This window comes from Pseudophryne corroboree, chromosome 7, assembly GCF_028390025.1.
Source record: "Pseudophryne corroboree isolate aPseCor3 chromosome 7, aPseCor3.hap2, whole genome shotgun sequence".
In the NCBI taxonomy this organism is placed as follows: Eukaryota; Metazoa; Chordata; class Amphibia; order Anura; family Myobatrachidae; genus Pseudophryne; species Pseudophryne corroboree.
Window position 1 is genome coordinate 45,286,000 of NC_086450.1, and position 26,036 is coordinate 45,312,035.

The following is a 26,036-nucleotide window of genomic DNA, read 5'->3' on the forward strand; positions in this document are numbered from 1 at the left end:
CGGGCTCGTCTCCCGCTATTTTGTGAATACAGGCAGGGGTTAAATATCTCCATATAGCCTCTGGGGGCTATATGTGAGGTATTTTTAGCCTTTATATAGGTTTACATTTGCCTCCCAGGGCGCCCCCCCCCAGCGCCCTGCACCCTCAGTGACTGCGTGTGAAGTGTGCTGAGAGGAAAATGGCGCACAGCTGCAGTGCTGTGCGCTACCTTTAGAAGACTGCAGGAGTCTTCAGCCGCCGATTCTGGACCTCTTCTTACTTCAGCATCTGCAAGGGGGCCGGCGGCGCGGCTCCGGTGACCATCCAGGCTGTACCTGTGATCGTCCCTCTGGAGCTGATGTCCAGTAGCCAAGAAGCCAATCCATCCTGCACGCAGGTGAGTTCACTTCTTCTCCCCTCTGTCCCTCGTTGCAGTGATCCTGTTGCCAGCAGGAATCACTGTAAAATAAAAAACCTAAGCTAAACTTTCTCTAAGCAGCTCTTTATGAGAGCCACCTAGAATTGCACCCTTCTCGGCCGGGCACAAAAATCTAACTGGAGTCTGGAGGAGGGTCATAGGGGGAGGAGCCAGTGCACACCACCTGATCTGGAAAAGCTTTACTTTTTGTGCCCTGTCTCCTGCGGAGCCGCTATTCCCCATGGTCCTTTCAGGAACCCCAGCATCCACTAGGACGATAGAGAAATAAGTGCTTTGAATTTTATTTCTGTTTGCAGTTTTAAATCCGTAGGTCCAAACCACTGGTCATCATCGGTCTGACATACCACAGCTTAGTAAATCTACCCCCTAAGGCAGTGTGGCCCCTAGACTTTCTTGAATCACGGCACCCTAGAGTATCAGCATTTTCTTCACAGCACCCCTAGTATAAAAGTTTTTTTTATTGATAAATTTAGCAAAAAATATAAATGTAAGCAAACTGTGCTTATGTGTCATCTAGGCGCACAGGGGGTCTATTTACTAAGCGTTGAACGAAGATAACGTGGACGAAGGTAAAGTCCCAACCAATCAGCTCCTAACTGCCATGTTACAAAATTTTAAAATTTGCAGTTAGGAGCCGATTGGCTTTATCTCCAGCCACTTTATCTCCATCCAAGGCTTAGTAAATAGACCCCACAGTTTGGGAACCACTCTCCTAGGGGTAAATGTAATAACCTGCGAGATACCGTTCCCGGCGAGTCTGACAAATGTTTTAAAGGGATAATAATTTATAAGGCAAAATGATGATCCCTTTAAAAGCATTACGACCTCCACACACATGGTTGAAATTGATCTGTATCTAGTTCTAGTCTTATCTGGTTTTTCTTAAAATGTCGGGTGTTTCCCTGTGGATCCCTGCTTTATGTCAGTAAAGATGTACAGTGCCAGCATTACAGAGCCAGACCCAGTGGAGAGCAGGGTTAAATAACATCCCAGGAGCCACTGCTGTTGCCTAATGGCTAGGATCCTTTTCTGCTGATATCAATGCGTCTTATCTGACTTCTTTAAAATAAGGTTCTGGCTCAATTATGTCTCTGACTAGTTCCTGTGATTTCTATCTATCTATCTATCTATCTATCTATCTATCTATCTATCTATCTATCTATCTATCTATCTATATCTAGTGTGTGTGTGTGTGTGTGTGTGTGTGTGTGTGTGCGCGTGTGCGTGTGTGTGTATATATATATATATATATATATATATATATATATATCAAAGCCTGTAGAATCCCTGGCACTCCGGTCTTACGTATACCTTGCTCCGGTGCCTTCCCCTCAGATTAGCATCTGTAAATATCTCCTTTCTTATGGGCGGCACTCAGAGACTTTCAACACATGGATAAGTGCAAAAAAAGACCCCACCGGGCCGTTTTATTCGTGACGTTTCGGGGTATAATCCCCTTCCTCAGACTGAATAAAACGGCCCGGTGGGGTCTTTTTTTTGCACTTATCCATGTGTTGAAAGTCTCTGAGTGCCGCCCATAAGAAAGGATATATATATATATATATATATATATATATATATACTGAAATTTGCCGAGTACGTTTAAATTAAACTACACAAGGGAAACAGACGTCTACTGAAGAACAAACCTGCTTTCACTGCCTTCACAATATATATATATATATATATATACTGTATAGGAAGACCCAGTGATTGTGGTTGAAATGGCTGTTGGGCTGCTGCTGCCATTACACATTTTGACTGTATGGATCATAAGGCTGCTACTGAAATGAGAGTGCTGGTTCTTTTTTCTAGCAAGGGTGTTATTTACTAATAATTCTGGACCTTGCACTGCTCTCTGTCTCAGATATTGAGTACTGTCTCACTGTATGTGTATATAAAAAAAAAAATATATTTATTTTTTTACCCCAGTGCTAGGTAAAATGACACTTGTGTACAGTGAATGCGTTGCTGTTACATTATTCTGTTATTTGTATTCTGTGTACAGTACATGACTGTCTTGTGACTCCTCTGTCTAGTGCAGCTGCGGGGAATATAACACCAGGGGGCACCAAGCAAGGATGGAGAAGGAATAAACTGACCACTGCCTTCGGATGAACCCACCAAACATCAGAACAGATCTCTTAGCAAGGCCTTCTCACAGCTACTTCTGCTGCAGTCCTGTGAGTCTCCATCATCGGTGAGTGTATCTTTGTTATGTACACATTAATGCCACAGCCACAAAGATCAGTCTCTCTGGATGTAACACCATTCCTTAGAATTATATGGATAACTCAGTGGTGCATATCGAGATGTGTATAATAATAAAAAATAATTAGAATGCAAAGGACATTTGGAGTAGCATATCTCCAATTCACATCTGGACAGTATTGCCTGCTCCCCAGAATGGTCGAGAGGCTCCAGAAAATTGGGTGGTGCTCACACCTGCCTGGAAGAGTGGGCAAGTCTCCTGGTACCGGCCGCTACCTTCCACCCAACCGTCCACTTGGCGAGTGAAGTGGGCAGTAATCTCGTCATTGTATAGCAGGGGCATGGCCACAGTGATGCAATCACATCCATCATGCCCCTTGTACCACCACCTATGCCATGTCACCCCCTCCTTTCTTCCTATGCCGCATCATGCTCCCTACACCCCCCTTCCCCGCTTTATGTGTAAAAGTAGCACTTCTGTGGGCATTGAATGTATAACTGGCACTACTGTGGGCATGGGTGGTCATTCCGAGTTGTTCGCTTGGTAAATTTTTTCGCATCGCAGCGATTTTCCGCTTAGTGCACATGCGCAATGTCCGCAGTGCGACTGCGCCAAGTAAATTTGCTATGCAGTTAGGTATTTTACTCACTGTTTTTTCTTCGTTCTGGTGATCGTAATGTGATTGACAGGAAGTGGGTGTTTCTGGGCGGAAACAGGCCGTTTTATGGGCGTGTGAGAAAAAACGCTACAGTTTCTGGGAAAAACGCGGGAGTGGCTGGAGAAACGGAGGAGTGTCTGGGCGAACGCTGGGTGTGTTTGTGACGTCAAACCAGGAACGACAAGCACTGAACTGATCGCAGATGCAGAGTAAGTCTTGAGCTACTCAGAAACTGCACAGAGATGTCTTTTCGCAATATTGCGAATCTTTCGTTCGCATTTTTGATAAGCTAAGATTCACTCCCAGTAGGCGGCGGCTTAGCATGTGTAAAGCTGCTAAAAGCAGCTTGCGAGCGAACAACTCGGAATGAGGGCCATTATGTGTAAGGGGCACTACTATTGTGGGCATTAAGTGTAAGGAGCACAACTACTGTGGGCATTGTATATAAGGAACACTACTGAGTGGAGTGATATAATGTGAATAAGGGGCACTACTGTGTGTCGTAACGTGAATAAGGGGGACTACTACATGGTGTAATATGAATCAGGGGCATACATGCTGTGAAATGTGAATAAGATCATTCTACTGTGTGGCATAATTTGAATTGAGGGTACTATTGTTTGGTCACACCCTTCTTGTGAGACAACACCCATTTTTTTGCAACCAGCAGGGTGCTGAAAACTCTAGCCCTGGCTCCGCCCAATTGGAGGGTGTGGTAGGTGGTGGGAGGAAATGAGTTCCACCACCTCCCCAGAACCACTTTAAGCCCTGCTTAGGGGAATGGAAAGATATCAGTGAGTGTTCATGTAGAATTTACATATGCAAGAAAAGACTACACACAGGAGAACTCCATGTATTTTGGAGGTTTCTCTTAGACATTTTGGGAGAGTAGGCAAGTATTAATTAGTGTAGATCTCCTAAATGCAAAATGTTGACTTATGACATGCGGTGTATGTATGACATCATGTGTATCTGAGAGTATCCATTAAATATTACCACATGACAACTGCTGGACGATATGTTATATTATTTATATAACCTTATGGGGCACATAGATCTGGCATCTATCATGGCAATACCCTATTTGGTCAATGCCTGGGTCAGGTCATTTCCAATGTGTTGGCAAAATCGAACACGTTGGAAATCCTCCATGCAACGATTCCAACCCAAAAAATGACAAGAATCGGCAGGTCAAAGATTTTTACATTGCTGGGTTTTGTCAGTTCTCCAACAAATCGATATTCATCTGATTGGCATCAAACAAACAGGGATTTGGTCTGTAGATGTATGGCCCGCATTATTCACTGACACAATTATACAGACGAGAATACATTTATCTAAAACATCAACCAGAGACTATCTGGGACAGAAAGACATACGGGTCTTTCATTATGAGAAAAATGTGACCACTAACATATTTGTCCAACAGATCCAACGTTTCCAATGTAATATTAGTTATCCCTAATTATCTTATATTGCAGATTTATCTGTCTGAGGACAGTACAGCATTTGAGCCTACACTTCCAGAGACCCCGTGGAAAGAAGAACCATTGTTTAAGTGTCCATCGAAACATGGATATACTAATGATGCCGGAGTACCAGGAAGCATGTTGGCCTCTGAAGATAATATGGGAGCGCATTAACCATGCATACAGTTCAGATACTCCTCCTATGGACTGGGGACTTCAAAAAGGGGACTACGGCTTCCAAACCTGGGTCTTCCCAAATAACAATGAAAAATACTGTGTGGTCTGGGATTCTCAGCGTTCCTATTGGAAGGTGAACACTCCGTTTGGACAGTGTTTATTTTTTCTAGGACCTCTGATCATCAACAAAGAAAGGATGGGTCTGGCTGCACCCCCGTTATTCAATGTCAATGTGTCAGATACAGATACACTGATGCCGGACTCGCCTGTAAAGGTGGCAGAGCAAATGCAAAAAATTGTGCAATTTGTGGTTAAGCCTTACAGCAACAAAGCATCCTGAGATACAACCTGTATGTGTTCCATAGTGATTGCTGATTACCCATGTTTTAAGTTACATTCAGACGCTTAGTTTATTTAAATAAGGTGTGGAGATGTCACATTTTAGTGGGGGGAGGGGTTTTCTATCGTAGTACAGTAGGTGGCCACAGACCTGTTTTGGAAATGTTAACTGTCTTGATACATACTTAGTTGGTGAGGTTGAAAAAAGTATTTTGTGGAGTTTTGCAGAGACGCAAGAAGACTGTTTAGTCTCTCTGGGGCACACTTTTCACATAGTAGTACGGTAAGTATATTGGTTTGGTTATATGGTATGATTGTAGGTACTGTAAGTAAAGATTTTTTCGTTAAAACTTAACTTTTTTAAAGGGTATACAAACGAAAATGATAAAATACACCAATGAAAAAATTAATTAATTAAAAACATATTAAATAAATTGCTCACTTCTATTCAATTTAAAAGTGTCAAAGTGTCTAGTGTCAAAGTGGGCACTGTCTATGTCAGACGTGAGTACAATAAAGAAGAGACTTATATCAGAGCGAAAGTTTCTGTTTGTCTGTTCTCTTATTCAGAGTAATGAAACTATTGTATACGTATTGGGGAGGAATAGAAATCAAGCGTTGTGATTCCAAGAACCCATAGGGTAACCAATTATCAATTAAGTGGTACCTTACCCATATTCCGAGAAACAGTAGGAAGTATTAAGAACCAGTCACTTCTGCTTTTGCCCATCTGTTGCCATCGAATGGGCAATGAGAGAGTGTATGCACCAAAAATATTCTGTTTTTAAAGGAAGTACAGTACACTTCTGCTTTCCTGGGTAAGTATATAGGTTACTTGCCCCCAATACTACAGTACCTGGTATTCCCAGAGGGTCTCCCTTTCTGGTACTGATCTGGCCCAACACTGCTTGGCTTCCAAGATCAGATGAGATCGGGCATGTCCAGTGTGGTATGACTGTAGAAAATTTTGTGGGGAAGTCATACCTCTACAGGGTTATCCAGGACTGACGTGCTCATGGATGTCCACATTATTACATTACTTCCCAACAGTCCGGAGTTTGGTGGGACTGTCAAAATTCATGGGAGCAAATTTACTAATGGGCGGTTTGTCAAAACCGCTGATGATCGGAGGCTGTCACTGATTGGTTTTAAAACAGCAACAATAAGAAATGCTAAATCAGGCTGGTTACCATTTACCATTTTTCCTGATTTAGAACCGTCAGTCAGAGCTGCCAATCAATGGCATCTTTGGCAAATTGCGTCATGGTAAATCTGCTCTTTGGACTTATGTGGTTTTATAATAATGGGTTCTCAGTTGGGGAGAGCTAGGTTTAGTACGGGCGGATTGGGGTGTACTTTGGGTGGACCATGGCAATGACAATCTGTCCCAGTTTTTGGAAGTTGGGAGATATGGTTACCACAATACAATCATGTAATGCTCTTCTGTATAGAGTTTGTAAATGAGAATAAGAAACACTTATATAATGAGCAGTGCAGTAAGCAGTGGTGTCATAGGCGTGCGCAGGGGGGGTGCCTGGTGCGCACAGGCACCCCCTAATGTCTGGCACCTCGATCTCACATGCCTGATGCAGCGATCGCCGAGCAGGCTGATTACTGTCCCCTCTGCATTGCACCCTGTCAGGACTGCATTACTGACCGGACACCTGGGTTAATCAAGGGTGCCACTACCACCGGCTTTCAAACTCCCAGCTCCACCTCCATGTACAAAAACTGCGTGATGTGAAGTGATGATGTCATGCTGCTCGCACGCCCACCCGTCATACCTGCCACACGTCCACCTCTTTCCTTCTATGCTATGCCAATGCCAGCCACTGATGAGGAGCAGCATGCAGCCAGCGTTCCTCTTAGGTAGACAAATTCAACACTGGTAGGCGGTCGGCAGCAACATTGACTCATTTTTCCAGCAGCAGCAGTACTAGTCTGCGACTGTCAATGTCAGTGAGTGACTGCTGCGTGCAGGGGAAAGAGAAGGGCAGCCAGACCAGGCTGAGGAGGAGCAGTGTAATTGCAGTGAGTCAGGGGTGTTTGTATGGTGTTCACCACAACATGTGACAATGTATCTGCATTATTAGGATTGGTACAAAGGTGGATATTTTATATGCGTTGACCCAAAAGGTCGTGCTAGACACACCCCTCCGACAGTGCACCCCCTAATAAAATGTGCTGCGCACGCCAGTGAGTGGTGTGCAAGTGTTGCCGTTGCACAGGGTTCTTGGAGTGGTGCCATCACAGCCCACCGGTCCCTGTATCTGGCTAGCAGACAACCAGTATCATCACTGCAGTGCCACCTGGATCGTCCTTTGGACACTACAGACATCCTCCCCGCAGCCTGTATAGCACCATGGTACATCTGCAGTACTTTTCTTCCCCGCAGCTTGTGGCCACACCCAGAGGCGGATTGGCCATAGGGTCCACAGGGAAGATTCCCGGTGGGCCGATGCACCCGTGGGGCCTGTTTTGTTTGAGGACAGGTGGTCCTTTTTATAGACATAATGAATAAGATGTTAAATAATTTGCATATATGAAAATGACTTTGCCACTTAGCCTGTGATTGCAGATGATCTAGTGTATGCTCTGTCTGCCTGCTTGGCTGACATATAAGATTGAGAGAATAGTGATTGGGATACGGTTGGTGTAATTAGCAAGAAAATATATCTTTCTAAAGAATGATATAGTTTCCTAAATTCAGAAGATGTATCATATAATGTGCTCATAATATTTAATTTTATTTCTTTTTAACTTCCCCCTTGATGCTGGACAAGCCCACTATCTGGAAAGTCTTGGGGGGAGGGTGCTGCTGCCATGGCCCATGGCTAGACCTTACACCTCTGGTGCTGCCCATGTGGGGCCACTAGTACAAATTTTTCCAGGGCCACTTTTTGTTCCCAATCCGCCCCTGGCCACACCTACCTCACCATGACATCATGCACTCAGGGGCGAGGAATGTGCTCAGAGGTTGTGTTGGGCACATGGCATCATAAAGCCATGTTAAGGCACTAATAATGAGGGCAAAATGACTCAAGGTAACCTCGCCATGTAGGGTTTCCTGATACCTCTCACTATCTTTTAATATGCTGTTTGTAATCCACTCCCTTTTTTTTATCTAAATGTCTGAAAGAAAACATGTTTTTTTAAATGATAATGTGTGATGTCCTCCTTATTGAATGCTTTTACTGCATAACTAAGTGTATTTAACTCTTTTCAGTTTTCTACGTGATACTTTCTAAAAATAATTGTGAAGAATGTATAATCAGCTGTGTAGAGAAGATGTCCAGAAATCCTTTTCATTTTCCTGGAATAAATGTAACATAGATATAGGCTTGGTTACAGTGTCTGTTGTGTACCCAGCGCTGCAATATACCGAACACATACCTATCAGATAGAACATCTGCAAGACCCGTTAGAATTGGACTATGGCTGAACAGTAGACAGCCAATGAATGAGCAGCATGTCAGCATCCAATGCCACATCGCATTACCAGGCACTGGTAATCTTCCAACCCAGACCATAAGCAGCCAATTAGATACCAGCATTTTTTTTTTTGTTACGTTCTATGGGGGTTCATTCCGAGTTGATCGTAAATTTAGTACAGCTACGATCATCTTCCCTGACTTGCAGGGGGACGCCCTGCACAGGGCTAGTCCGCCCCGCATATCAGACCGGCCCCCCCTGCACAAATACAAAAGCATCGCACAGCGGCGTTGCTTTTGTATTTGTGGAGTAACTCCCGGCCAGCGCAGCTCCTGCGGCTGGCCGGGAGTTGTTCGTCGCTGCAATTGGCCGCAGCGTGAGACGTTACGCAGCCGCCGCGGTGTTCCACCCCAACGGTTCAGCCACGCCTGCGTTAGCTGGACCATGCCCCCTAAATGGCGGCTTAACGCCGCCATCCAGCCCCCTCCTGCTCTACGACCGCCTCTACCTGTCAATCAGGCAGAGGCAATCGCTACTGACCCAATCGGCGTTCTGACCCAATCACTGTGCTGCGATAAACTGCAGTGAGCGATCGGGTCTGAGTGACCCCTAGGTTTCTTTCTATGCTCACTGGCTTCTGCAAAGAATTGTGTCTGACTACAGTATAATTTAGAACAAGGGGGGTAATTCCAAGTTGATCGTAGCAGGAATTTTTTTTTAGCTGTTGGGCAAAACCATGTGCACTGCAGGGGAGGCAGATATAACATGTGCAGAGAGAGTTAGATTTGGGTGGATTATTTTGTTTCTGTGCAGGGTAAATACTAGCTGCTTTATTTTTACACTGCAATTTAGATTGCAGATTGAATTTACCACACCCAAATCTAACTCTCTCTCCGCACATGTTATATCTGCCCCCCCCTGCAGTGCACATGGTTTTGCCCAACTGCTAAAAAATTTCCTGCTGCGATCAACTTGGAATTACCCCCATGATCTGAAGAGGTTGGTGGTAGGTAATTTTGGCATAAGGAGATAACAAAGTAATTTTAAATTAAATTATAAATACCAGCCCGCATCACAAGTCATGTTATCTGTTTATGGGCAACACGGTTGGCGTAGTGGCTACCATGACTGCCTCACCGCACTGAGGTTTGGAGTTTGATTCACACCAATTTTGCAAAGACAGTAGTGTCATGTAATATTGTAATTTACTGTATAATTATATTGTACACATTGATCACAAAATGTCTTTGTAAACAATATCTGCAGTTTTTCCTTCACGTAAAGCTGCCTTTAGGAGAAGCAGCTGGTCCTGGGATCTATGCCTGCAGCCCTGAGCATTTGTCCCTGTGACAGTACACCGATAAACAATAATCCACAGTTTTCTATTTTTTCATGTAAACTACAAAATCCAATTCAAGTGGCAATTAATCTCACAGTCCAGTCTAAGGGCCTCATTCAGCATCAGTTACAAATGTGATTAATTGCACAATGAGTGATTATCGGGACACTGCGCATGCGTACACAAACAAACAGAAGACAGTGCGCATACACCAAATCTGGTTTACGTGATGGTACCTACTGTAGGTATCTGCGAACACAGTAGCGACTGCATTTAGCAATGATAAAAAGGAGTGGGGGAGGCGTGTCAGTGGGATGAGTATGCAATTTCTGCAATGTGGGGCATGTAGTGGGTGTGTCATGGGCGTTGCCATCTCAAATGTATGCAAAACAGATGGCAGAAATTGCAAACGCTTCAAAAACACAGGCTGGGTAGCTAGAGAGAATTACTGATGGCAGCAGCAAAAGCTCAGATGGTTAAGCTAATAATTGCAAAATCACAGGCAGCTGATGTTCATAGTGATGCAGGGAATGCTGTTTAGTGATGTTACGGTCCCCCGGGCGGGTCGTGTCAAATGCAGGTCCCAGTTGCCAGGTGACCGGGACACTCCATCTCTTCTGGCTGCCTGAGCCTTTGGTCCCTGCCTGGTGCCTGGCAATGCTGACGCAGTGACTGCACTTACCACTAGACGCAGACAGCGTTCCTGATTGCTAGGCAATTAAGAGGCAGGTGCTGACTCTGTGAGAACGTACAGCAGCGCAACGGCACGTCTATAAGTAATTATTACTCCCTCTTGCTGTCAGTTAGCCTCTCTTTGCCACTCCCTTAGTGCTGGTTATAGTTTATGCTTGCTGTGTAAATCACTGACCCTGACACCCATCCAGATATTCCCCATGGATACTTTGATGGACCCTTTGCCTGCCTGTATTCTTACTCCTGCCCTGCCTGCTCAGTGTGGAACCTTTTGTCTGCCTTTCCAGTACTCCAGTTTCTAGCCCACTCACTTTCTACACAGTACTACATCAGCCTGGATGGAGATCCCGATCCAGCTCCTGTCTGGCTCCTCGGGCTCCTGTGTGCCTCACTCTCAGTTGCTCCCCAGTTCACTATCTGAGGTCTCCAGTCTACTGTGTAAGCCCCTACTGCTGGAGGAAAAAGTCCAGGAGGCCCCCTAAGTACCAGCATGTGCAACTAGCACTAAGGGAATGGCACGGGTTTGCTATTGGTAAATACCCTCTTGAGGGCTCTAGGGGCCTCACACTTATAGCCCTGGAGTACCTCACATTTATTTGCAAGTCCAAAGGATACCACACCAATCAAGTCCAAGGATCCCCATGCTCACCAAGGCCCTCATTCAGACCTGGTCTCAAGTAGGCGATTTTTGCACTGCTGCGACCAGGTAATCGACGCCTACAGGGGGGGGGGGGTAATTGGTGTGCAGGGGTGCGAACGGATGTGCAGAGAGCTGCACAAACAAAAGTTTGTGCAGTCTCTGCACAACCCAGGACTTACTCAGCCGCTGCCAAGATCCGGACCGATGCTGACGTCAGAAACCCTCCTTCCGAACGGCTGGGCATGCCTGCGTAATCCCGGACACTCCTTAAAAACGGTCAGTTGCCACCCACAAACGGCCTCTTCTTGTCAATCTTCTTGTGATCGCCTGTGCGATCACTTTCTTTGTAAAATCCGTCGCTGTCCGGCGATCCCCGTCGATGGCAACCGACATGCCTGTGCATTTTTGGCATGAGCAGTTCAGACGCGATCGCACAGCTGCAAAAAAAGCTAGTGTGCGTTCGGGTCTGAATGAGGCCCCAAGTCCAAGGCTCCCAACATTAATCAAGTTCAAGACCCACAATATTTAGCAAGTCCAAGAACCTCAACACTCAGCAAGTCCAAGAATCCTAACAAGTGTGCTGTATGCCTAATTAAATAAATTTGTTTTTTTACATTTACAAAATAACACTTTAGGTATGTATGTTGTCATGTGTATGCTCATTTTAGCACAGTGTTGTGCGTAACATATTACTATTGTAAGCAACATGTTGCTTTAACATTTTACATGTATGTATTGTGTTTACATCATGACCCTTAATGCCTGCCTAACATTATTCTGACAGAATAGAACAAGAAACAAACCATCCTAGTTTTGTGCCGACATCAATGTACAAGAGCTGCGTTTATTCTCGTCACTTTCAGTGAATGTACACAATGTTGCGTTTGTAGCTATGTGTGTAGTGGGCAGAGGCGTGCCGTGGAGACATGACACCCGGAGCAGGGCCATGTCACGGCGCCCCCACCGACCACCACACATACATACATACATACATAGATTCACACACATTTAGGCACAGACATAAACACACACATATACACAGATATATACACAGATATATATATATACACACACATAAATACACAAATATATACAGATATACATATACAGACACACATATACACACGCAAATATACACAGATATACACAGACATACATAAACAAACAAACAAACAAACAAACAAACAAACAAACACATACACAGATATATACACACATTCATATATACACACACAAACACAAATATACACACAGACATACATAAACACACAAAACACGGCAGTGATGAGGGCATTTGTATTTTTTTTACGGCTGTGTAGTAAAAATACGAATGAATACACCATCGGTCAAACGCGGCAGTTTAGGTATAGAGCTCGGTCATTTACTATGCATTCGTATTTGAAATCTCTTCCGTGAAAATGCATGTGCGGGCGTGAAAAAATGCAAATCGTAAAATAAGCCTAAAAAAAGTAGACCGCTTTTGAGAACTGTGTTTACATATGTTTCCAATTTTACATTACTCACACCTGATTTTTTGGACCTTTAAAAGGGACCCAAGCACATGTTTCACATCTCTCACTCTGAAATGGCTGCTACTGTGTGTAGTACTGATTTCTTGTTTGCTGGGGGATACCTGAGACTGCTCCATGAGGCTACAATAAAGCAAGGCCAGGAAACTGAACATGGTCAGCAGGTTGTACAGGTTCCGCGTAGGCTGGGCAGACCTGGTTTTTTTAGGGGGCGTTTAAACTTGAACAAATTGGCCGATGACCAGGTTATACAGATGGTCCGGCTAAATAGAATAAACATTTTCCGTCTGTATGACCTTATCAAACTGAACCTAGACCCTGACACAGCACGCTCTCGCTCTGTCTCAGGCCTGCACAAACTCCTGCCTGTGTTGCACTTTATGGCTACTGGCAGCTTCCAGCCTGTGACTGGCGATGTAATTAATATCTCACAAGCCACCATTTCTAAATATTTAATTCAGGTGAGTTAAAACATACATACACGTCTATGTCTAAGTGGTGCATCTGTAATGTAATATAACACAGTATTGTATTGATTACAGGTCATGACACTCACCTTAAATTTGGTAATGTCCACTCAGGTTTTGGATGTCTTGGATGCCCACATAGATGCCTCTCTCTGCTTCCCTACCCAGGAGTCGCAGTGGCAAGCAGCCAGGGTAGCTTTCTCTGAGCTTGCTGGCATGGCCAATGTGCTGGGTGCCATAAATTGCACACACGTTGAGCTGAGGCCACCTAGGGACAGGCAATATATTTATACCAATAGACATCTGGGCCAATCCAGTAATGTGCAGGTGGTTTGTGTTGCAAATTAAACAATACACATATTCCGTCTGAAAAATGTATTACCTTTAACACAGGCATTTTTGGTGTAACAAATCAAAAAACATTATTTGGAACAAACTATTTTCTGCAGGCGTCATTATTTTTGTGTGTGTGTGTGTGTGCTGGGTGCAGAGGCTTGCCCTGGTTCGTTGGGCCGGGTTCGGCTTGAGCGTCTAACTGGGGAGTTAACTGGGGTCTGGCTTGGTGTAGTTGTTCCCGAGCTAGAGCTTACTTGGTGTGATGCCAACACATTAAGGCTTTGGCTGAGGTTATTTAGGCTTGCAGTCATTTGTGTATTAGCGGCAGTGTTGTTTGCTATAATTCTGGACAGGTTTTCGTTAATCATTTGGTTGTGTTGAATCAGTTGAATTAGTGTTTGTTGTTGCCGCTGTTGTTCATCCATGATGCGTTGCAGATTGGCTTGCATTTGGGTGTTGTCTGCCCTCATCTGCTCCATTGAATTGACAATTCTGCCACCCTGAACTATCAGTCTGCCTGAGTTCCGATTGAGTCGCGGCAGATGATGGGGCAGACTGGCAAGGTATTGGGTGTGGGTGTTCAGGCACGCATAGTGTTGCGCCTGTTGTGTGGCCCAACTGCTCCAAAACTCGGGGGCCATTTGTTGCTGGGGTGGTGTTGGGCTCAATTGGGGGCTGTGGGATGTTTGGGGTGGTTGGGGTATGTCCTGTGGCGTGGTTGTCTGGGTAGGATCTATGGCTTGCAGGTGTAGTGTGTAGGTATCCTGCTGGTCACTTTCCTGCTGGGCATCCTTGGCCATGATGGGTGGTTCTGTATGGGGTTGAAGACAGCCACTATTTAGTCATTATTTAGCATTGGTCTAATTATAGCTTTACGTCAACATGCATTACTTCTTAATATTCATGTTGGTATTGATAAATAGATTGTTGCCTAAACTTCACAATTTAGCTCTCCTTTTTGTATAAATATGTTGCTTTTAACGTCCACTACTCAGTTGAAAAATGTTTAAGGGAATTGTTGGACTCTGAGCCATAATTAATGTTCGAACACGAAGAACTCTAACAATTACAAATTAGCACATTTACATATTGTTTATGAAGCTTCCTTTTGAAGAACACACACAATACAATAAATGTGTTGAACCATACACTCATACATTGTTCAAGGCAGTCAGTGGTCTGGGCAAAACTTAAACAAATATAGTGGAAAAAAATGTAAACATTAACAATGGGGGAAAAAGTCTTAAGGTGGCCTATGTTTCAAACTGGTGATGTTGGGCATGCAAAACAATTGGATGAAACTTAACATTTATGTAGCTGTTTCTAGCAAACATTAAAATAAAAAATATTTGTTGCTATGCCCAACATCACATCTAAAAATTATGCACAAAAAAAACCCATGAACCCCCATGTGCTTGCTGTTGATGATTATTACAAGGATGAATGTTTATTTGTGACACTTTTTTTTTTCTGTGCACAAACAGTGGGGCAGATGAATTAACCTGGAGAAGACATAAGGAAGTGATAAACCAGTGATATGTGCAAGGTGATAAAGGCACAAGCCAAACAGCTTCAATATGTAAATTAACAGGTAGGATTTGTTTGGCTGCTGCCTTTAGCACCTTGCACTTCCTTATGCCTTCTCCAGGTTAATACATCTACACCACTGTTTTTTAACTTCTTTACAAGTAATTGTTATGTTTACTCACCAGACAGCTGAGGGGATTGAGGATCCTCGCTTTCTGGGCTTGCCAAAATGGCTTGTGGTGGCAGGGCCGACACTATGGAGATGCGCCGTTGGGGTGGTGAGGATGCTGCTGGTGATTCAGCCTCAAGACGGCGTCTCTTGGTTGGCCTCCTATGTTGAGGATCTGAGCCCTGTGATGGGCGCCTTAGTGGAGGGGGGTTTGCTGAAGAAGAACCTATGTGATAAGATAAACATTAACATTCTGCTTTTCTCTGTGTTTTCAGAATATGTGTTTATTTACACTAAATACTTACCAGCATCGCCAGCATCTGCATCTCTTGGCAGTGTGGGATGTGGCCTGGCTGTGCTGCTTCTCTTTCATACTGTAAAAATATGAAGAATGTACTAATGAACATACTATTATGTTTATCTGTTTATGCAAATTCCTTATTGTGATGTAAACATACGTGGAACCCGATGAGAAGTAAACTAAACTATTCTTTTGCTTTTCTGTCTGACTTCATTGGGTGTGTATAGTTGAATTAATAAACAATTTCACCAACCAATGCATACACAAAGGTGCATAATGCACAATATTATACTACTTAAAACCCAAACTTGGGGGTAAATTTACTAAGATGGGAGTTCTATTTGAGATGGGATGTTGCCCATAGCAACCAATCAGATTCCAGGTATTATCTTCTAGAAGGTGCTAGATAAATGTGAAGTAGATTCTTATTGGTTGCTATGGGCAACATCCTATCTTAAATAGAACTTCCATCTTAGTAAATTTACCCCTTGGTAGCTTGACACAACCAGAATATAGCACGATATGTTACTAAATTTTGCTGCTAACAACAAACCACTACCCACAAATATCAACAACAAATTTGTAAGCATCAAAAAAATATGCTTGAAAAATCACATCAACCACACAAAAGAAAACCCAGATGAACACACAATAACCATAAGTCAATTGAAAAATGTTCATTTAAAATTTAAAAAAAAAACACATGAATCACACTTCATTAAAATACACCGACAACAATTTACTTTTGAATTAAAACACCAGAAAAAGGCAAAGACATCCTGCTAAATTGACAATACAAAGGAAAAAAACAATACTAATTGTGATTAAAACTACATCACCAACACATTATAAGAATGAACCAACTTACAATCACAATTAGCTAGAAGACATTTCAGACAACTAAGGACAAAGTACAGATGTTAAAATTATAAATAAAAAACAATAATAAACTCACCATCCTGCCTTGGCCGATCCGAATCCCGGACATGAGTCGCACCAACCACTTCTGGCGGAATCAGAGTACGCACAGGCTCCTCCCAATCCCAATAGGACGCTCGGAAGGGGTGTCCACCCCCTGTTTGGTGGGCTTATTTAGCCTCCTTCGGCATCTTAGCCTTGACACGGCGCTTGATGTCGTAGAATCGCTTACGACACGTGTCCTCGGTCCGCCTCACCACACCCTCACTATTCACAGCCGCAACAACCTTCCCCCACAGAACAGCCTTCCTGCGTGACGAAACCTTTGCAGCATCATGGCCAAACAGCTGCCGATGATGCCTCATCAGCTCCCGCACCAAAGCCATATTTTCAGCGTAGCTGAATTTAACATTGCGGCTCGTCTTTGTAGTGGTGCGTGGCTGCGGAGCCACAGCACCATCACTGTCACTATTACTGGAGGCCGCAGCAGCAACATCCCCCTCCTCCTCACTAACCTCCTCCCTCTCACCTCCTCCCTCTCACTCACCTCCTCCCTCTCACTCACCTCCTCCACCACACTCACCTCTGACTGGGACATAATCAGGACAAACAACAAATAACACTGATAAAAAACCCCACTAAACACACTCCTCCACTACCACTACACATCACACACCAAACACACACACACACACACACACACACACACACACACACACACACACACACACACTCACTAACAATGACAATAGACCTTAAAAAAAACAAAGACAAAAAACTAGACAGACTTTTAAATAACTACACAACAAGTATGACAAGACTACTTACACACACAGTACAGCACTCAACAATCGCAAATAACCTCCTCAAAACCACCAAAAACTCCAAACAACTCACCAACTCCTAACACACCTTCCTCTCACCTCTCCACTAGCTAAACCCACGAGGTGCGGACGGTTTGGGGCGGTTTTATAGTAATGAGCACAGACACTCCTCCATCATGAATCAAACCAATCACGGACGGGTGAGAAAAACGAAACTTAGAAAAAAACGCGTCCGGGAACGGATAAACACTGCCGTACACGAAAAATGACGCAGTCGTGAAAAAAACCTCATAACACGGCTGCAAATCCTCAAAATCGGGACGCATTCTACCTTTGAAAAACACGAAAAAGAAAAATACGACAGCTTAGTAAATGAGTCGTAATAAATTCAAAAAGTTGCAACTTTACGCATTCGATGTCATTCGTGTTGGAACTTTAATCTCATTCTGAAAATTAAGATTTTTAGTAAATATACCCCATACTGTATACACACATTTACAAACAAATACATTTACACACACAAACACAGACATATACACATAAACACACAGTATACAAAGACATAAACACATACACACACACATATACACACAGTAATTCTTACCAAGTGTGCAGCAACAGAGCAGCAGCTCCTCGTTCTAGCCTGAAGGGGCGGAGCTTCAATGTGATTGACAGGCTGGGCCTCCGTGGGTAGAAGTAAAGGACTGAGGAAAGGGCAGGGGTGGCCACTGTGAGGATACGGATTCTCTGATCACTCAGGTAAACAGTTTAGTAAAGTGGCAAATGCCCTTTATTGTAAAAATACACACACAGTACACAAAACAGTAACTATTACATGCTAGGATCGTATCTTACTTACTAAGTCCCCACAGTAGTTTAGAATTACAGTCTCCTGATGACACATGCCAGCAGTAGTTCTGTGTCCCCTGGTCTGGGATACCAGCTCACACAGTGCCCTTTGCCACTGACGGCACCGCAATGCCTAGTCAGTGTCTCCACTCCAGAGGTACATTCACTCTCACTGACCTTCAGTGCCCTTTGCCACTGACGGCACCGCAATGCCTAGTCAGTGTCTCCACTCCAGAGGTACATTCACTCTCACCCTTATCATCACAAAGCTGGTCAGTCAGGAGGTCACAGAGGAGACGAGGTGTCTGGGCTCCTGCACACAATGGGGTGTATGGGATCAGATTACCTGCAGCTCCATTTTTCTAGGGAGGGGACACAAGGTCCAAAAGACACTGCACAGGTGAACAAAGAATTAGAGGATATCAATAGTCTAACCAACCAATTAAAGAGAGATTTACAATCAGGGCCAATAAGGGGTTCTTGTAAGAGTCAATAGGGGTTGGAGGTGCGCCACTAAGATGAATTATAGTATTTTTTAGGGGGGGATTATTAGTGTGAGCCACTAGTGGGACTACCACTAAAAAGAGGCTTAGTGTGTGGCGCACTCTTTTGAAATGATTATTCTATATTAAAATTTTACATTTTTATTTCCATATTTAAAAATTGGCACCAAAAACAGGCATATTATCAGATCTGATGGCCTGAAAGTGCAGAAAGGAAGTTCTATATAAGATATGAGTGTAGGTTAAATATTATATATGGTATATTTATATCTAGGCAAGGGGGGAAGGGGGTTGTTTTGTTGGGATTAAATAAGATATGTGAAATATTAGTAAAATTAGTCAGTGCTTATTTAGCTACGAGAGACTATGCTAAGACAATAATCCCTGTGACATCACTCAATTGTATACTCTTAAATAGAGGGAGAGATATATGCACCCACATCCCTGTCCGATTGATCCGTAATTAATTCCCAAGAATAATGCTACCCGGGAAACAAGGGAGAGGGAAACAAGAGGAGCACTATAAATTTTATAAAGGTTTTGTAACATATATGCACTCTTTGCATCAGTCCACTGTTCAGGACTGCAGCAACAGTGTTAATGTAATTTGATACAAGTTTTGCATCCACCATTCCGCAACAGTGTATTGCTGACAGGACAACCAGTACCAGAGAACAGATAATAGTTACACTGTCTCGAGTATTTTGTGTCAGGAGGAAAACCCTATTGATGACTGATGTAAACAGCCTAAGGCTCCTCTTTCTGTCACTCAGGTGCCATTAATTTCATAGCATAAATCAAAAAGTGTAAACCTTCATACAGTGTACTGGTAACAAAAGGATTAATGTAATAAAAAATGTACCCATTAATCTGCTCTAGTGATATCATGTAACTCAATATTATTGAGAAGGAAGGGTAAATTCAGTTATTATACAAATTCACACAGAAACTGTGGGCAAATATCTCCCTGGGATATTAATTCGACTATGATTCAAATTCATACATAGACCGTAGGCAGATATCGCCCTGATATAAGGGATCTTGTGCAAGTATTGCTAAAAATCATTCTCAAGTTCGTGATTAGGGCTAATTTATCAGCACATTGAGTTGATAGTTTTCTTGTTCTAAGCGATGATATACTCCATTTTGTGTAGACACTATCAAATAGAAGGGAGGGGCTAGTGTAAATTATGCTTTCTAAAGATAAATATATTTGCTAAAACAGGCTGTAAGCTGATGTCATTGGCTTTGTTTACACAACAGACCTGTGTATGTTTGTTAAGATGAGTGCATTTATAACATATTATAGCATGTTTTAACCAAGGTACAGGTGAAGATGAAAAAGAGCCCCAGGTGTGTGGAAACAGATTCCCTTTCTGCTTTTGTCCCATGTGCCCTATTGGGGAGTGAATGGGAACAATGAGAGCAGGGAATAGCTGTCCACCTGGGACTGAATGGATAGAGTAGTGCGGGCTGCTTCTACTGTCCACGTTTGGTATCCGCCTCCCCTGTTACCTAGGAGCATTGCAGGGGGGCCCACAGATACCAAGCAGTGGATGAGAGGGCAGCCCCGAGTACCTGGCCAATACCCCGTGATGCACCCGTTGGAAGGCGTAGATCCGGCCAATGAATCCGGCAGAGAGGGAGATTTTTCGGGTAGAATTCCCGCACCTCTGTCTGTTATCTCTGCCCTTGTGCAATGCAGGATGAATTCTGGTGTCCCAGTGCCGCTATGGACAGTGTCTACGTGCCCATGTGCTGTTGCTGGAACCAAACGTTGGATCGGGTGTTTCCCGTACCCGGTGTCCGACGTATGCCCGTGTCATGTTCACCGCAGGGTGAGATCCTGATACCACTGCAGGTAAAGTCTCTCTATTCCTAGAGCCTCTGCTGGAGGTGGGCGCCGGGTCGGGTGATTTCCGTGCCTCTGTGTTAATTGCGCGTCCACGTCCCGCTGTTAAAAGGATGACGTACGTTTCACAACATGCTTGTACACACAGTACACAAAACAGTAACTATTACATGCTAGGATGGTATCTTACTTACTAAGTCCCCACAGTAGTTTAGAATTACAGTCTCCTGATGACACATGCCAGCAGTAGTTCTGTGTCCCCTGGTCTGGGATACCAGCTCACACAGTGCCCTTTGCCACTGACGGCACCGCAATGCCTAGTCAGTGTCTCCACTCCAGAGGTACATTCACTCTCACTGACCTTCAGTGCCCTTTGCCACTGACGGCACCGCAATGCCTAGTCAGTGTCTCTACTCCAGAGGTACATTCACTCTCACTGACCTTCTGTGTAGATCTTACCCTCATCATCACAAAGCTGGTCAGTCAGGAGGTCACAGAGGAGACGAGGTGTCTGGGCTCCTGCACACAATGGGGTGTATGGGATCAGATTACCTGCAGCTCCACACATAACCTGTTTACTACTGAACCTACTCATCCTAATCACATCTGATTGTACAGCTAGGGGACTTACATTACAACGAATTGTTTACCATGTTAAATAACACTCTGGCATAGACTTATTCCTGTTGATAATTACACACATTGAACACAGTATAACCAAATAAAATACATGTTTCAAATATAACAGATAAATATAACGGTACAATATAATAACACAATACAATATTGCCTAGCATATAATTACTAACATATCAGCAATTAGTGGAGTCCATGGGTAGGACCAGGGCTAGGAAAGTAACCGTGTGTATTTTACGACTGTGCGACACGATGCGTCGGCTGTGTCGTTACAGCCACCACACTGCCTGCATGTTCCAGATCACTGAATGCACGCAGATACCTGACAGCCAGGATGCTTCTTCTGACAAGCCTCCAAACCTCCCACTTCCCTAATGCACTGCACTGCACTCTGCACTGCAATCAGTGACATGGAACATGCAGGCAGTGTGGTGGCCACCCCTTCCCTCTCTTCTAGTCATCTTCTCCTACCCCGATATCCTGGCTGTCAGCTCTGCTACAGGGAGCCGGTGCCTTCTGTCCCCAGCGGTGCCTGGAGCTTGAATGCCACCCTCCCTACACCCCTGGTAGTGGGAGTGGGCTAGATTTGTGATAATGTGAAAAGACCATCTACCAAGGTAAAACAGGCACTTGATATGTAATTGCTACAGCAAGCAGCTACTATAAAAACACAGGTGAGTCACTCCTGTAAGTAAATCATTACTATTATCATTATTATTATTATTATTATTATGTTATTCATTTTTAAATAGCATCAATCCAATCATTTCCAACCATAGCGCTGCTTTTTCTTTGCAGATTTGTGATGAGTTTGTATTATTGAAAATTACATTGTGGGTTTAGCTACAGGTCTTCGCAGATTAGCGATAGCAATCAGTGTGCTTTCAGTCGCAATTGCCATCTGTGCCGAATGAAGCCTTAAATTAGTTTAGTTAAATAAATACCTTGTAGATTTCAAATCCGTTGCTACTTAATCTACAGTAACACTGAAAGGTTGCAAGTAACATGACCAGCGACTCTATGATATGCAGTATCTGTCTTTGTGCGCCATCTACTGGATTGACATATGTACTACAACTTCATGAGTCAAGATAGTCTGCCTGATCAGTGATTAAATATATAGTAGGTTTTTTCTGTGAAATTAATCAATTCATTCCTAGGTGACTAAGCTATACTATAGTGTAAATGCCATCCACATTTATCCCGTAGTTTTTGCATGATGCTGGAATGAACAGACAGAAAAATTTTGTCTCCATAGTTCATAGCTAAAAAAAAAAAAGATTTTACTTACCGGTAAATCTATTTCTCGTAGTTCGTAGAGGATGCTGGGACTCCGTAAGGACCATGTTGAATAATCGGGCTCCGTGGGAGATAGGGCACTTTAAGAAAGCTTTGTATTCTGGGTGTGCACTGGCATCTCACTCTATGCCCCTCCTCCAGACCTCAGTTAGGGAAACTGTGCCCAGAGGAGATGGACAGTACGAGGAAGGATTTTTGTAAACCTAAGGGCGAGATCCATACCAGCCACACCAATCACACCGTATAACTTGTGATAAACTACCCAGTTAACAGTATGAACAACAACATAGCCTCGGGTCAACCGATAAACTATAACATAACCCTTATGTAAGCAATAACTATAAACAAGTCTTGCAGAAGAAGTCCGCACATGGGACGAGCGCCCAAGCATCCTCTACGGACTACGAGAAATAGATTTACCGGTAAGTAAAATCTTATTTTCTCTAACGTCCTTGAGGTTGCTGGAACTCCGTAAGGACCATGGGGATTATACCAAAGCTCCCAAACAGGCGGGAGAGTGCTGATGACTCTGCAGAACCAATTGAGCAAACAGGAGGTCCTCCTCAGCCAGGGTATCAAACTTATAGAACTTTGCAAAGGTGTTTGACCCTAACCAAGTAGCTGCTCGGCACAACTGCAATGCCGAGACCACTCGGGCAGCCTTAACCGATTTAGGCAATGATAATCCTGCCATAGAATGCACTTGCTGAATCATGTTACAGATCCAGCAAGCAATAGTCTGCTTTGAAGCAGGAGCGCCAACCTTGTTGGCCGCATACAGAACAAACAGAGCTTCAGTCTTCCTGATCCTAGCCGTTCTGGTCACATAAATCTTCAAAGCCCTGACCACATCCAGGGACTCGGAATCCTCCAAGTCCCGTGTAGCCACAGGCACGACAATAGGTTGGTTCACATGAAAAGATGAGACCACTTTTGGCAGAAATTGAGGACGCGTCCTCAATTCTGCCCTATCCACGTGAAAAAACAAGTATGGGCTTTTATGTGATAAAGCCGCCAATTCTGAAACATGCCTTGCCGAAGCTAATGCCAACAACATGACCACTTTCCACGTGAGGTATTTCAACTCCATGTTTTGAGTGGTTCAAACCAAGGTGACTTGAGGAAACGTAACACATCGTTAAGATCCCAAGGCGCCACCGAAGGGTACAGAGGGAGACTGAATATGCAGCACTCCCTTCACAAAAGTCTGTACTTCAGGAAGAGAGGCCGATTCTCTTTGAAAGAATATGGATAAGGCCGAAATTTGGACCTTTGTGGACCCTAATTTTAGGCTCAAATTCACTCCTGTTTGAAGGAAGTGAAGTAGACGGCCCAAATGAAACTCCTCCGTAGGAGCAGTTCTGGCCTCACACCAAGAAACATATTTCCGCCATATACGGTGATAATGTTTCAATGTCACGTCTTTCCTAGCCTTGATCAGGGTAGGAATGACCTCCTTCGGAATCCTTTTTTCCTCTAGGATCCGGCGTTCAACCGCCATGCCGTCAAACGCAGCCGCAGTAAGTCTTGGAACAGACAGGGCCCCTGCTGCAGCAGGTCCTGCCTTAGAGGAAGATGCCACGGATATTCTGTGAGCAACTCTTGCAGCTTTGGATACCAAGTCCTCCGTGACCAATCTGGAACAATGAGGATTGTCCTGACCCTGCTTATTCTTATTATTCTCAACACCTTGGGTATGAGAGGAAGAGGAGGAAACACACAGACCGATCTTAACACCCAAGGTGTCACCAGAGCGTCTACCGCTACCGCCTGAGGGTCCCTTGACCTGGCGCAATACCACTTTAGCTTTTTGTTGAGACGGGATGCCATCGTGTCTATTTGAGGCAGTCCCCACCGACCCGTGATCTGTGCGAAGACTTCTTGATGAAGTCCCCACTCTCCCGGATGCAGGTCGTGCCTGCTGAGGAAGTCCACCTCCCAGTTGTCCACCCCCGGGATGAACACTGCTGATAGTGCGCTTACATTGCCTTCCGCCCAGCATAGAATCCTGATCGCTTCTGCCATGGCCACTCTGCTCCTTATTCCGCCTTGGCGGTTTATATGAGCCACTGCCGTGACATTGTCTGACTGAATCAGAACTGGTTTTCCCCCAAGCAATTCCTCCGCTTGACGCAGGGCGTTGTATATGGCCCTCAACTCCAGGACGTTGATGTGGAGACAAGTCTCTAGATTTGACCAGAGACCTTGGAAATTTCTTTCCAGTGTGACTGCTCCCCAGCCTCGGAGGCTTGCGTCCGTGGTCACCAGGACCCAGCCCTGAATGTCGAACCTGCGACCCTCTAGTAGGTGAGCACTGTGCAGCCACCAGAGGAGAGATACCCTGGTCCTGGGAGACAGGGTGATCGTTTGATGCATTTGTAAATGGGACCCAGACCACTTGTCCAAGAGGTCCCATTGAAAAGTCCTTGCATGGAACCTACCGAAGGGGATGGCCTCGTATGAAGCCACCATCTTCCCCAGAACCCGTGTACAATGATGCACTGAAACCTTTTTTGGCTTTAATAGGTTCCTGACCAGGGCTATGAGCTCCTGAACCTTTTCGATCGGAAGAAAAACCTTTTTCTGGTCTGTGTCTAGAATCAGGCCCAAAAAGGTCAGACGCGTTGTAGGGACTAGCTGGGACTTCGGTATATTGAGAATCCAGCCGTGTAACTGCAACGTCTTCATGGACAGAGACACGCTGTCCAGCAACTTCTCCCGAGATCTCGCCTTTATGAGGAATCGTCCAAGGTTGGGATAATTGTGACACCCTGCCTGCGCAGGAGCACCATCATTTCCGCCATTACCTTGGTGAAAATTCTCGGGGCCGTGGAAAGCCCAAACGGCAACGTCTGAAATTTCTAGTGACAGTCCTGCACTGCAAATCTCAGGAACGCCTGGTGAGGGGGGAATATCGGAACATGAAGGTAAGCATCCTTTATGTCCAGGGACACCATCCAATCCCCCGCTCCAAGCTGGCCCTGAGTGATTCCATTTTGAACTTGAACCTCTTCAAGTATAGGTTCAGGGATTTTAGGTTTAAAATGGGTCTGACCGAACCGTCTGGTTTCGGGACCACAAACAGGGTTGAGTAATATCCCTCTCCTTGCTGGAGATGAGAAACTGTGACAATCACCTGTTGAATATACAATTTTTGTATTGCTGCCAACACTAGCTCCCTCTCTGACGGGGAAGCCGGCAGAGCTGATTTGAAAAACCGGCGAGGAGGCAAGTCTTCGAATTCCAGCCTGTATCCATGAGAAACAACCTCTACTGCCCAGGGATCCACCTGCGAGCGAACCCAGACGTGGCTGAAAAATCGAAGACGAGCCCCCACTAGAACTGCCTCCCCCCGGGAAGCCCCAGCGTCATGCGGTGGACTTTGAAGATGCAGGGGAGGACTTCTGCTCCTGGGAACTAGCTGTGTGCAGCTTTTTTCCCTTGCCTT

General features: G+C 44.5%; 1 protein-coding gene, 1 long non-coding RNA gene and 1 other non-coding gene across 4 annotated transcripts in view; 1 reads left to right on the forward strand and 2 right to left on the reverse strand.

The window, feature by feature from the left end:
- Positions 1–5,807, forward strand: part of LOC134943339 (uncharacterized) — an 84,735-nt gene extending 78,928 nt beyond the window's left edge. Inside the window, exons 3-4 of one of the 2 annotated variants that reach the window (XR_010181477.1) lie at positions 2,459–2,619; positions 4,771–5,807. This is a non-coding gene — a long non-coding RNA (uncharacterized LOC134943339). The remainder of the gene's footprint in view (positions 1–2,458; positions 2,620–4,770) is intronic. The other variant, XR_010181478.1, reaches the window with a different exon arrangement.
- Positions 5,808–6,118: 311 nt separating this feature from the next.
- On the reverse strand, positions 6,119–6,237 carry LOC134947108 (5S ribosomal RNA). The gene has a single exon (XR_010182536.1). It is a non-coding gene; the product is annotated as a 5S ribosomal RNA (ribosomal RNA).
- A 7,508-nt stretch (positions 6,238–13,745) lies between these two features.
- Positions 13,746–15,774, reverse strand: LOC134944503 (uncharacterized). The gene is made up of 3 exons (XM_063933133.1): positions 15,712–15,774; positions 15,420–15,632; positions 13,746–14,521 (listed from the first exon to the last, which is right to left on the reverse strand). Exon 3 carries the CDS (start codon positions 14,508–14,510, stop codon positions 13,830–13,832), a length of 681 nt encoding a protein of 226 aa, XP_063789203.1. The 5' UTR covers positions 14,511–14,521; positions 15,420–15,632; positions 15,712–15,774; the 3' UTR covers positions 13,746–13,829.
- Between the last annotated feature and the right edge of the window lie 10,262 nt (positions 15,775–26,036).